The sequence below is a fragment of the Haliotis cracherodii genome, unplaced genomic scaffold (assembly GCF_022045235.1).
Source record: "Haliotis cracherodii isolate W230 unplaced genomic scaffold, xgHalCrac1.p SCAF_5, whole genome shotgun sequence".
NCBI lineage: Eukaryota > Metazoa > Mollusca > Gastropoda > Lepetellida > Haliotidae > Haliotis > Haliotis cracherodii.
In genome coordinates, this window is record NW_027266308.1 from 57445581 (window position 1) to 57459866 (window position 14286).

General features: G+C 39.7%; 1 protein-coding gene across 3 annotated transcripts; it reads left to right on the forward strand.

Annotated features, from left to right (window-relative positions):
- The first annotated feature begins 200 nt into the window (after positions 1-200).
- On the forward strand, positions 201-13113 carry LOC139442289 (seipin-like). Of its 3 annotated transcripts, none has more exons than XM_071223079.1 (7): positions 201-460; positions 3040-3115; positions 5367-5442; positions 6784-6851; positions 8330-8562; positions 9329-9534; positions 10210-13113. In XM_071223079.1, exons 1-7 carry the CDS (start codon positions 249-251, stop codon positions 10440-10442), a joined length of 1104 nt encoding a protein of 367 aa, XP_071079180.1. In that variant the 5' UTR covers positions 201-248; the 3' UTR covers positions 10443-13113. The 3 variants fall into 3 exon arrangements, with proteins under 3 accessions (XP_071079180.1, XP_071079181.1, XP_071079182.1); XM_071223080.1 differs by having other exon boundaries at positions 10213-13113; XM_071223081.1 differs by having other exon boundaries at positions 5367-5436.
- The last annotated feature ends 1173 nt before the right edge of the window (positions 13114-14286 follow it).

Here is a 14286-nt window from a genome sequence, read left to right on the forward strand (position 1 = left end):
CCGCAAGTTGAAATCGCTTATACCATTTCCAAGAAGATCGCTGGGCTAAAACAATGCTAGTAATAGATTGAGTGTATTACATAAGTATACTTATTACGTTTACAATAAATAATAGTCAAATATTATGTTTCATAATATTTCAAAAGCCACATCGTGTATTTTGTTTGATGGTGTAAGGGGCTAGGTTAAAGGTTGCCGAGGTTATATTTATTTCGTACACACAACAATGCTCAGTCATCTGATCCACAATGGTTATCGACCTATTTGGAAACATTATCGACTGGGGAGGCATCTTTTTGCAAGTTGCTTTCTCTAAACTAAAGACCACTGCTATCCGTTTGTTTATTCTAATCGGTATTTTAATAACTATACTATGGTTGTCAATATTCTTCTATGCCAGTTTTTACTGGCTCTACATGCCAAGTGCATCCCACATCAGACCTGTTTACTTCAAATTCGAGTAAGTATTTCATACTTAAAAGTTTATGTTCATATTTGTCATGCAACAGCCAATGCCATTATTTTCTGTCATGTTTGAGGTGAGTTTTTATTATTATGATTTCTTACTTATTGAACTCCTATTTAATTCCAGGTAAGTATATAGGTCCACAGCAACCTTAGCTGTAGCTAAGTCATAGAAATGTAGTGCTATGTTTTTACGGAAAACGACAGGCCATTATCAATGTTGCCATTGTTGTCATAGTTAATCTGCATACTATAACATAAATAAATATGGCATCTGACTGTTTCGTTTTGGCTCTGTCAACTCGTGTGATTGAGCAGGTGCCTCATGAGTCAGCTGTTCATGTATGAGTCGAATCCGGTCGAGGATGTCCATTACATACATTTAGATGAAGACAACAATGATTTAGATGAGGAAACACTTGACAGACTCAAATGAGGCCAATATCAATCATTGCTCTGCTCGTCGAAACAGGCGATTAAATGGCTCGGGTGAGCCTGAGCTTGCTGACTTGATTGATGGCATGGAAATTGATTCCAATTGAGTGGATTGAAGTCAATCACTGGATTGTCAAGTCCAGACTTGATTATTTACAGCTTGCTGTTGTATAGATGGAATATTGCTGACTGCGACATTGAGCAAGAGACAAACTCTTGACCTTGCCAAAGATGTGTAGGCCTTCTTATCAAAATTTCTTATGTTAATCTTTTGCCATCTGTACTGTTTTCCAAAATATTTTGTTGAGTTAGCTGCTTCAGGGACTGATAAAAGGATGCCGATCAGTTGTGCTTTCTCATTAATTTTAACATTGAAAATGTGACACTGTCAATTGTAAAGTTAGGATCATGTCTTATGAAGTCTGAATCGGTCAAAGAAAACTGCCAGAACAGTGAAATGACAAATTAAAGATACGAAACAGGAATGCTTTCCTTATCTATGAGATTATGATCAGTGAACAGTCAAGTAAAACGGGCTGAAACGTTCTTCCATATATCATGGAATGTCAAGCAGTGCGAAGCAATCATTTTACTCTTACCACTTTACTCATAGTACTTCTTGTTTGTTTTGTCAGTTCATTTTTTATACCCGTGAAGATCCGGGTAAAGAATAGGTCTTCACCAACCCATGCTTGCCGTAAGAGGCAACGATGCTTGTCGTAAGAGACTACTAACAGGATCTGGTGGTCAGGCTTGCTGACTTGGTTGATGCATGTCTTCGTATCCCAATGCTTGTGATGTCAATCACTGGATTGTCTTGTCCAGGCTCTTATTTACAGACTGCTGGCATATAGCTGGAATATTGCTGGAGTGCAGCATTAAACAACAAACAACAAACAAAAACTCATTTTTTATTTGGGGTACAGGTGGCCCAGTCTTCTAAGGCAATGCAATTAACTGTGCAGAATTGTGTCCCTAATGGGTGCAAGACATGTACGATCCTGGTTTGGAATCCAGGTCCTCCCTGAATTTATTTCTAGGTTTGTCAGCAACATACGCATACTCATGAGTTTCCTCAAAGTGGATAATATGTAAAACCTGCATTATTCCTGGCTTTCCTCCCGCATAAAGCTGACCCGTCGTCATATAACTAAGCTACTGTTCAAATCGGCATTGAACCAAAGTCAGTCACATACACAAGTTTTATTATGTACTGTAAGGTTCAGACTGGAAAAGGTGCCTTTTTTGGAGGAGCCAAGCAGCTTCTGAATCCTTAGATCTTTGGGCTGATATGTTGTTATTAATATTGATAACAGTTTTTCTTATTTGTCAGTGTAGTTGATTAAACTGGTCATCTGTTTTTGTTATGAGCAATTACAACCAAAAATACACCAGCATACGGGACCCATGGAGATCTGGGTCTTCAGCAACCTTGTTTGATGCATGTCATTATATCCCTATTGTGTGGATCAATGCTCATGATCTCAATCACTGGAATGTCTGGTCTGATTTTTTTGTCAGTTGGTCATATTTTGTTTGACTTGACCACAACAACCCAATATGACATTGCCACAACAACTAGCTGTAATCTGGATGGCTGTGTGTTTGCAGTCAGTGTGACTCCATGCTCACAAATTCAGCCACAGGTTTGTGTGTTCCATGTGCGATTGTACTTTGTTGGATATCTGTGTTAGCTGTTAGCCTCCTTGCTATGACATTAAACACCACATGACTTACAAGTGAGTGAGTTGGGTTTAATGCTGCTTTTAACAGTATTCCAGTTATTTCACAGCGTGTCAGCTTAAGGTGGGAGGAAAACCCGAAGTGTTGCAGGTCTTAGACGTTTACCACATCGGTGAAACCCACGAGCACGGGTATGGTGCTGACAAACCTGGAAACCTAGGAGTGAACCAGGATTCGAACCCACAGTCATAGGTTTCTGGCGAGTCTAAGGGACGCATCTCTGCACAGGAAACCGTGGCTCCTTAGATGACTGGGCCACCCGTGCCCTCCCATGACTTACTAACTTTACAGACATAACTTGTCATGTCAAAAGCAACTTGAAAACAAAACTTAGTCCCATTTGTTGTGAAACACTGTAGTATACTCTTCATGTATGACGTATATCTTGTGCTTCAGTGTGTGCCCAGAGGGAGCTGGGATGTGTACATTCCCACAAGCTAACCTAACATTTGGGCAAGATGGACGAGAAGAAGTAAGTTACATCAGTCTGTTTTAGTTCAGGACCGCTGGTCACCTGTATCATCAGCTGTGATCTTTGACCCCTTGGGTTTCAGAGGCTTGTCTCCAGTCCCCCGTGATAGTTGTAAAAGGTGATGGAAACGAGGGTCTGGTAGTCATTACTTGTTACCTGACTTATTGTGCTCATTGATGGTCCAAGTACTATTTGTGAAGCCTTTTCTTGACGTTCCTTGCAGTGATGTCCTCCAGTATCCAGTGTAGTATATCTCCATTCACCGCCATAGCTTCATCTCCATCTCATTCTCTTCATCACTGACAGAGCATAGACTTTCTCTTGTTCATCAACTTCAACAACCTTTTTTCTTTTCTTTTTTTTCTTTTTTTCCCATCACTTCAACAGCGTTGTCTGAATGCAAGTTATAGATCTACATTCAAAATATGCAGCCTCGTATGAACTAGCTCTCAATATTATCAATCAAATCAGAAGGTGAGTACCCAACTGCAGCATTTGGGTCACCAAGTAGTATAGGTAATGGGGGTTCACCACTTTGTCAGTTTCATTAAGGGAAACGCTGCCTTCGACATTTTCAGTACGGAAGCTGCCAAAGGCAGCTTTGCTTGTATATAAATGTGCACATGCTATCATGCATCTGATCATGTCTATCACATACCTGATCATGGGACATTCCTCATATGGACTTGTAACTATAAAACACCACATCGTATCCTATTCCCTCCTGTGTTCCACCCTCTTTATCCACCATTTTCTACTATAAATGGCGACAAGGGGGGTTACAGCCCCTGGAAAGAAAATATATTGATCTACAGATAGCGTTCAGGAGAAAAATGGCGGCCTCAATAACTTCTCGCTTCGACCATTTATAACCAACTGCGCATGCGTGGACCGTTTTTTATTCGACAACTTACGTAAGAAGGAAAAAATATTTGTTCTGGTTTGGGGACCAAAATAGTGCCCTCAGAAGGCAACCCTCAGGAGGCTATTAATGAACATTTAGCTGGAACAAAGGTTTAATGTGTATAAAAACAGGGGAGGGATGTACTTATGAGGCAAAACATTCGCATTTGGTTTTGAGATGGGTTGCAACAAGGTGACTACTGACGCTTGTTTCATCCACATTGGATGCATCCTCTATATCTCCAGGGCTCGCATTTCAGTTAACCTACACTAACCCCTTGACCTACTCTCCAATTAGCCAATTTGATTTGCTACTTATTCCAACCATTTGGACCAATCAGAATGCGAGGTGCAAACCAGCCTCAATGTTGGGTTGGCGATAACAACAACTTAGTGGCCAGTCACATTGATTACGATAGAGTATGCGAAAAATTCAACATGAAAAACTGGCTGACGTGCAAAAGAAAACCCTCACAATATTTCTGACAGAAAGGATATTTTCCTGTCCATTAATAGGTGTAGGCAAGTCCTTCCCTTTCCTTTTTCCTTGTCTTGAAATTTGATTGGTCGGTAAAATGTTAATGAAAATCAAGGGTTGGTAATTTGAGTTTGGATCCAGGGGTTAGTGTAGGTCAATCTCATTAAAAAGGTCAGAACGACCTTTCATCCGACCAATCAGAGCGTCGCTTACCAGATCATGAAAGTGACAGTCGGAATGTGATTTTAAATCATGCATCCTCGAAAACTTTAACTCGGGGTATTCCGAAAGATAGTTACGGGTTTAAAAACTGAATCCATACGAATCCAGAAAGTTCTTTTGTTCAGGTTTCAAATTTTTAATCAAGGATTAGTCAAAGTATGTTTTGAAGGGTAGTCGCCAATTTGAAATTAGTGCCGTAAAGCACGAGAAAGCTGCCTTCTGATCAGTCATTCCATCGGTCGGTCAAAGTTTGCGCAAGGTCGGTCAGACGTGACACGTAATGGGATGTCCTCAGATCTTTGTTTAGTGGCAGCGAGAACTTAGATCTGATTTTAATGAGATTGAGTGTAGGTTTACCAAAATGCGAGTCCTGGAGATATAGAGGATGGACTGGATGGTTAGTTTTAGTATTGTGTCATTCAAACCACTGAAAACAATACTTTGATCATGATGATAGTAAATGAGTCAAGGATAGTAGAAAAGAAAGGACCAATTACACAGGAAGATGCTTTAAGACTATTGTAACACCTATATTTTAACAAAGACTTACAATAGCTGTAGTGCTAATGTCTTTTTGTGCAAGTGGTTTCAGGGTGTCGAGAACAAGACAACAGATACTAAGAACGATGTACTATTGCTCTCTCCCAGATCCTCCACAAGGGCCAGGCATACAGGATATACCTGGAGCTTGAGATGCCGGAATCCCCAACCAACCGAGGTACAGGTAAAACTCATCTCCTCTTATCTGCATGGCACCAGAGTTCAACCTTGTATGCAGCTGGGCCAAGGGATCCAGTAGTTCTCTATCAGAACTATTATCCTGCAGCCAATATCCCATGACCAAGTTCCCTAGCCTATAATGGAAGTTCTACTGCACATGTAACTCTGACTCGGCGAGAAAAAGTGGAATCTATACATTCAAACTAAAATATGGGATTCGGTTGATTGAACCAGACGATAATGGAGGTTCAATCAGTTTACAATGGTAGACCGTTTTTGTGCATCTAAATAGTTTGCATGGAAAAGAGGAATTGGATGAAATGCTTATGTTTGTCATTGTTGGTTAAACTGACTGTCCACAGGTATGTCATTGTTGGTTAAACTTACTGTCCACAGGTATGTCATTGTTGGTTAAACTGACTGTCCACAGGTATGTCATTGTTGGTTAAACTGACTGTCCACAGGTATGTCATTGTTGGTTAAACTCACTGTCCACAGGTATGTCATTGTTGGTTAAACTGACTGTCCACAGGTATGTCATTGTTGGTTAAACTGACTGTCCACAGGTATGTCATTGTTGGTTAAACTCACTGTCCACAGGTATGTCATTGTTGGTTCAACTCACTGTCCACAGGTATGTCATTGTTGGTTCAACTCACTGTCCACAGGTATGTCATTGTTAGTTAAACTCACTGTCCACAGGTGTGTTATTGTTGGTTAAACTGACTGTCCACAGGTATGTCATTGTTAGTTAAACTCACTGTCCACAGGTATGTCATTGTTGGTTAAACTCACTGTCCACAGGTATGTGATTGTTGGTTAACTCACTGTTCACAGGTATGTCATTGTTGGTTCAACTCACTGTCCACAGGTATGTCATTGTTGGTTAACTCACTGTCCACAGGTATGTCATTGTTGGTTAACTCACTGTCCACAGGTATGTCATTGTTAGTTAAACTCACTGTCCACAGGTATGTCATTGTTGGTTAAACTCACTGTCCACAGGTATGTCATTGTTGGTTAAACTCACTGTCCACAGGTATGTCATTGTTAGTTAAACTCACTGTCCACAGGTATGTCATTGTTAGTTAAACTCACTGTCCACAGGTATGTCATTGTTAGTTAAACTCACTGTCCACAGGCATGTCATTGTTAGTTAAACTCACTGTCCACAGGTATGTCATTGTTAGTTAAACTCACTGTCCACAGGTATGTCATTGTTAGTTAAACTCACTGTCCACAGGCATGTCATTGTTAGTTAAACTCACTGTCCACAGGTATGTCATTGTTAGTTAAACTCACTGTCCACAGGCATGTGATTGTTGGTTAAACTCACTGTCCACAGGTATGTTCATGGTGCAGCTGCAGATGTATGACAAGACGGGGAAAGTGATCCAGCAGTCAGACAGATCTGTGAGTAGATGTGCATGATACTCATCAAACCATCTTTAGGCCACAATAAATATTTTATTAGGTTTTCATCCAAATTATTACATGCATAGTATTTTGAAACTATCATTATGATTTTGTAACAAACTATTCAAGGCATCTGTGTACATTAACTGTTGACATGTGATTCGTAGGATGCATGAATGTTTCGTAGGACTACGCCTATGGCATTCTTAATCAAGTAGAGAAAGAAGGGAATAGACGGAACGATTCTCTTCATCTGTAGGAACATGGGGACAACAAATTGATGTGAGGGCAGGGATTTATCTAGACCTGATCAGAGGCAGATATTTCGCCCAAAGTGTGCAGCTGGTGTCATTAAAACTTCCCAAACTGGAATTAAAAATTTCAGTTAAAATATATGCAGTGTAACTAATAAATACATGTTATGGCAGTGTAGAGATAATTCACAGATGATAGGACCAACAAATAGCAAGAGATTTTAATGCTTAGTTTATTACTGATTTTGAATACGATCTCAAAATACAATGTTAAAATACCTCTGAATATCTAAAATATTTACTTAGAGAAGTCCCAATTTTTAACAAAAATGACAATTTTTTTCCAAATTCACTTGCCAGGTGCACTTAGTTTAGACCCTGGATAAATCCCTGCTGGGTGTTTAGTATTGAGAAAGGCAGGGATGAAAATCTAATGATTAATTTATTACGGCTTATTATTACTTGCCTGTGAAGAGATCATCCGTTTAATAAACATACAGCTGTATTACACATTGTGTAATACCAAAACGCGTGCTTATGTACTCTCAGAACACGTTTCACAAACAAATATTTAAAGCTCTCAACATCCCTTGGCTTATTCAACGACATTGCGTGTGGTGTTGACAGATCACTGAGAGGATCTAATGCACACTCGATGACCCCAGCAACCTTGTTGCTAGGCTGACGTCACATGGCATTGTTTCGCCGATGGATCTTGCAACAAAATCCCACAAATAACGTCATCGGGTATTGTGACGTTATTGGAAACTTTGAGGTGCAAGGCCCGTTCCATAAGGCGATCGTATTGTAGCACAACTACAGTCGTTAGTCTAAGTTAAAGTATGTGAGTTGCGATAGTCTTAGCCCTACGATAATTTTGTGAATTCTAAAGGTGGACCGTTGTATGGTATTAAATTCCTACGTTTCAACTTTTGACGTGTTTGCAGTATTCGTCTGTTAAACTCAATTGGTCTATGCCGTGGATCGTGTAGGTGTCAGCCTATTCATACTCAACAGTATAATTAATCGCTCGTCAGATATCACAACTATTCACTCATTTAAAAAAAATTGGTATTACACGGGAGCTCGTTTAGTATTCTATATTTATGTCCATTCAGATATATATAGATGTTCGTACCAGTAATTGCCTGGAATACTGGGGTTCCAGATTACCAGGGTGTTGACTACTGAGGTTCACTGTTTTGGCTTCATTCTATCCAGGCTATCCTGCACTACCGGTCAGTGCTGCTGAGGACGATGTACACAGTCATCTTCGCCCCCTTCTTCCTGGCCGGACTTGATGAACAGAAGCAGGTGGTTGACATTGAACTGTTCAACCACTACGTGGACGATCTGGTTGACTCCGCTGTTGGAGCTGTCATTCAGATACAGACCAAGAAGATAGATATATACTCCTCCAAAATCAAGATCTTTGCAGATTTTACTGGTTTGAGGTAAACTTTTCTTGAAAATTAATTTGTATGTGATAGTCAAACAAGGGTTGAAGGCTCAGCATTTACTTTGAAATTGGTTCCTTCCGCTACAAGGCAAATACTTCACTGTTTATTATCAATAAGCTTTACTGAGAAACACTATTTTGACTACTTTCGTTTAAGCATTTACGCATACATGTACCATGATGTGACCAAGTCTGATAACAAATCCATTCAAAACAAAAGCAAATATCTATACATGAAGTAAGGTGATATATACTACTCAAAAGTAAGTTAAGGACAATCCACTTCTTTCATATTACTATTGTTAATATGTTAGGGGTTAGGCATGACGAGCGAACGCTTTAACCACTAGGCTGCCCGACGTAGCCTAGTGGTTAAAGCGTTCGCTCGTCACGCCGAAGACCCGGGTTCGATTCCCGACATGGGTACAATGTGTGAAGCCCAATTCTGGTGTCTCCTGCCGTGATATTGCTAGAATATTGCTAAAAGCAGCGTAAAACCATACTAACTCACTCACTGTTGATATGTTAAGATTTGAGTGGTCCTTAACTTCTTTGGAGTACTATATATTACCCATCTCTTGGCATCTCAATATGATATTCAATTTATGTTTCTTTCAGTAAACCGTAGTACCAAAGTAATTTTCTGCAGTGCAACACCTACTAAAGCATGTATGCCAGAACTAGAATCATTCAAGTTTCCATTGACAACAGAAATCCTCCCTGGGTGTGTTTTGATCCTAGCTTTGATGTGTTTTTACCAGGTATTACATGTTCTACTGGCCCAAGCTGAGCGCTGTGAGTGGCATCGGGGGAAACTTTATGTTCCTGTCGTTCATGGCGTTGTTGTCATGGTATCAGTACTCACAGAAAGACACTGTGGAGGAGGAGGAGTTTGTGCCGATGATGAGGAGGATGTCGCTCGATGTGAGGCGACAGAGAATCCGAGAGCAGTTGGAGCGGGAGAGAGGTGAGATTACTCCGTTTATAAATGTCTGTTATTTCTCTCAATATTTCAGTTTGTATGTCAGATACAATTCACAGAGAATGGTGATTTTTGTGTGCTGTTGGGTTAGTATGTGATGTATTAGAGGTAGGCTTTATGATAAGGTCCCTCATTTGCGGGCTGGTAATGATCAAACTTTAAAACTTTGAAATGTTATCAAAATTATCGGACATATTCAAGTGAATGATCCTCTCATAATGGGTAATACCAATGACTGGAGTGTCTGGTCCGGTCTAAATTTTTTACAGGCCCATCCTATAGCAGGATTGTTGCTGAGTTGAGGGTGTAACATCATGCCCTAGCACTGACTAACCTGTTTCTGACTTATTGCTGTTTTTCGGGTGGCCCAGTCGTTTAAGGCGCCATGATTCGCTGTGCAGAGTTGCATCCCTTGGGCATGCCAGAAACCTTTGATTGTGGGTTCGAATCCCGGTTCACCCCGATTATGTTTCTAGGTTTGTCAGCACCATACCCGTGCACGTGGGTTTCACCGAGGTGGTAAACATCTGAGACCTGCATCACTTCAGGCTTTCCTCCCACATTAAGCTGACATGCTGCAATATAACTGTAATACTGCTAACAGCGGCGTTACACCCAACTCACTCACTCACTCTCTATTGCTGGTTTTCATTCCTGCAGCAGCAGCAGACAGCTCCTCCCCAGAAGACGAGGACGAAACATCAGCCAAGTCATTTATGGGGTCATATGACTATCAAGGGTCACATGATATACAGGATGAGAGTCTTGGAGAAATGGCTGCCGCAGGAGATGATGATATAGTTTTGATGTCATCTGACGTGACACTGCTACCAGGAAGTGATGACGACACACTCAGGTTACGACATCCAAGCAACATCCATGCTACTCTTTGAGAGGGGTGATGGTGGAGCATATATGAAGAACATCAACAGTATTTGAAATCAGCCATTACTCCTCATAATAGAGTTTCAGGGTTTAGTGACAGAGTATAGTTTCAATGAAGAGCAGTATTCATGCACATGAGCAGAAATACCAAACTACCTCTCCTGCTAGCAGTGGTGTGTGTGCATGTACCGTATTTGACGTAATAAGCGCCCAGGACGCTCTCAAAATTAGAAATAGGGGGCTCTTATTAGAATATTTTTTTGGTTGAAAAATCAAAGTTGTAAGATAAATTTTTGTGGTTTATGCTGACAGCCAGGACCCGTTCCACAAATCGATCTTAGCAGTAAGATGATCGTAACTCCCATACTTAAACATAGCCTTACGACAGCCGTAGTGCTAAGATCACTTTGTGAAACGGGTCCCTGAACTGTTTATATATGACAGATATATTTTTCCAGAATTTAATTACCCATAATTAAGGGTGCATGTAACACACAAGTGTGTATTATACGCGAATAAATAGGTCTTGTGTACATTGATCAATTGGGATTGTTCACTTGCCAATATATTAGCAAATATCACCATGGGTGCTTATTAGAGCGGGGCGCTTATTACGTCAAATACGGTAATACATACATACAGCAATACATACGGACAAATGGGACTGACAGAGTCCTCATCTTAATACAGATCCGCATTTCTTTCCTTCTTGGAAATTTGAGCAAAGTAAAACAGTTATGTTGTCATCATACTCATTCCAAAAGAAATGCTGGGAAGTGATTTACTCTTAGGAAATTGAAGAGTATTTATTAAGTTAGGTTTCATTTCATGGATCTGATTGTGCATATATCAGGACTGTCATAATAACCTTATGAGATTATGACCATAATTTTAGCCTTGAAGTTCAGAACTGCTGGGAACAGTGAGTAACGTTGACAACGTATGTATGATTGCCAACACTGGTATCAACATTAAGCAATGACCTGATACAGATTCTGCTTCACTGAAGGGTAGAAGCCCCATGTGACTTCAAACACAGGTCTTAAAAATTTTATGTAAATTTATTCAATTTTGATATTTTGTAAAATATGAATATAAATATTAATCAACATACAGTTTCTTCCATTTGAATGATAGTTTCCCCTATTTGCTCGTGTGTGCAATGGATATGTTTGGTATGATTTGTTACAGTATGATATGAAGTGTGTGTACGGTTTGACTTGACTTTGTTATAGTATGATATGAAATGTGAGTACGGTTTGACTTGACTTTGTTATAGTATGATATGAAGTGTGTGTACGGTTTGACTTGACTTTGTTATAGAATGTTATGACTGTGATATGGTTGTCAGTGTGAAGTTTTCTTTTGACAATTGTGTATATTTTATAATATAACCCAAGAGATACTGTTTATATCCATTGTTAGAAAGAGGAACCACTTGTAGTTTTTGGAAAAGTTTCTCTTGGGTGCTGAAGAGTGGAATGGTATACACCAATATCTAGATAAGTATTTTGTGCACATTCGTTGGTACAATATATATGCATTTGCTTTCAAAGTGTTGCCAGTATATTTTTCTTGCCACAATGAAGAGTGTAGAGTTAGAGTATTATTCTGCAAATCAGCCATGATTAGTTTAAACTAATTATACTTGCAGTAGTGATAGTTGGACAAATTATTTAAAATGGTTCTTCCCCCATACCAAAATCCAATCAGCTGACAAGATTGGTGTATTCGCCAAGTAAGAAAATGAAAATAATCATCAAAAGTTTCAGTCTTTGATTATCTTCAAGAATGGAGCTACATTGTTTTGAAATGGTAACATGATGGGAAACATTGTACAATGAATGGGTTGCTATTCTCTTGTCTATAAAGTTCAGTGGAGATATATATGCCGGAAGAATCATTGACCAATCAGTTCTGTATCAGAGACACCATGAGAATCTGTGGATTCTACTTACAGAATCAACAGATTCCAGTGATTCCAACTTAAACCATATCATGGTTGATACGGAATTTATCTATAATTTTGCCAGAGACCATATACCGGTACCAATATGGTCTCTGATTTTGCATAATGAACTATAGTTGCGTCAGTTTTACTTGATAAAATGCACGTTCTGAATACCCTGTAAATTCCTGGCTCAGAATCAAATGCAACAGCAATAGTTCGACATCAGCATAATGGTTTAATAAATGAAAGGTAGGGTATGGACATAGCAACATATTTCAGTGATGGCCGAGTCTGGTGATAGGGTTAATTCTGCATGCTAGCTTAGATGACAGCTAGCTTTAGCTGCATTACGAAGTTTGATAGAGTATATTTTCACAATAATATCTAGCTGCATGAAATCGTGAAAATTGAGCCTACTTCCAACTGCTTCTGTGGTGGCAGTGCTGTGCTGTGCAGTGCAGTGCTGTGCTGTGCTGTGCTGTGCTGTGCTGTGCTGTGCTGTGCTGCTTGCTGGGAGTAGTCCTGCAATAGGAGGTGATGTGGTCTACTGCCAGGGACATACAACATGGATTGGCCAACTTGTGTGAGGAGAGTGTGCTGTGTGATAAAAAGGGCCAACTCCACAGAGTTCAACTGTTTGCTTTTAATACACTTCCAACTATTTTTAACTTTATATTTTTAAACTATTTTGTCAATATTGTTTTATGAAAATAAAATGATAAGCAATTTGGATATTTTAGCTATTTCTTCAGCAAATGAAAAAGCATTATTGAACAATGATGTCCTCTCTAATATGGAGCTCTGGATATACTTAGGGTTACTACTAGGGCTGGCAAACAAAGATCGATAATCGGAATTATTGATGGGAAGAAATATTTACGATTATCGATATGAAAATTGTGTCTTTGATAATATCTTACATAAACTATTTTAAAGAAAACAAGTTTAGATTTACCAAAACCAGTGGTGTGAAATATGTTGATTTCTTTCAGACTCTTTTTTCCATATTTGCTCAAAGTTACTTTCCCATATTTATCAATAATTGATCAATACTTACTTAATGATTATTGATTTCTATGACCTGGATCGATAGCCAGCCCTAGTTACTACGAAGATATATTGTCATGCAGATGACTCAAGGTTTTAATGACCCTATGGGAATGTGCAAGTCCTATGCATGGAGTCTTAGCCTGTGGTTAGGAAGAAACAAGGCAAGGGTGGCCCTGTTGACAAGGGCATCAATTTGTTGTGCAGAGTTATGTCCCTTTGCTGCACCAGAAACCCACGATCATGGTGTCATAACACAGAGTCATCCTGATGATGGTTCTTGGCTCGTCAGTACCATACCTGTGCTCAGGAGTTTTACCAAAGTGGTGTACGTCTAAGACCTGCATTACTTCTGACTACATCCTGCAATATAACTGAAATACTGTTCAAAGCGTTTAAACCAAACTCACCTCATTTAGATTAGCTCAAAGTAATTAATGCTCTAAAAGGTGAGTTAAGCATGATTGTCATAAGAGGCAACTATGCTTTTCTTAAGAGGACACCATGCTTGTCATAAGAGGTGACCATGCTTGTCATAAGAGGCGACCATGCTTGTCATAAGAGGTGACCATGCTTGTCATAAGAGCCAACTATGCTTGTCATAAGAGGCAACCATGCTTGTCATAAGAGGCGACCATGCTTGTCATAAGAGCCAACTATGCTTGTCATAAGAGGTGACCATGCTTGTCATAAGAGGCGACCATGCTTGTCATAAGAGGCAACCATGCTTGTCATAAGAGGCGACAATGCTTGTCATAAGAGGCGACCATGCTTGTCATAAGAGGTGACCATGCTTGTCATAAGAGCCAACTATGCTTGTCATAAGAGGCAACCATGCTTGTCTTAAGAGGCGA

Coding starts and splice junctions, on each gene's coding strand:
- LOC139442289 (XM_071223079.1), top strand. CDS start 249: ATGGTTATCGACCTATTTGGAAACATTATCGACTGGGGAGGCATCTTT. Junction 461..3,039: donor CCTGTTTACTTCAAATTCGA/GTAAGTATTTCA, acceptor CTTGTGCTTCAG/TGTGTGCCCAGAGGGAGCTG. Junction 9,535..10,209: donor GCAGTTGGAGCGGGAGAGAG/GTGAGATTACTC, acceptor TCATTCCTGCAG/CAGCAGCAGACAGCTCCTCC.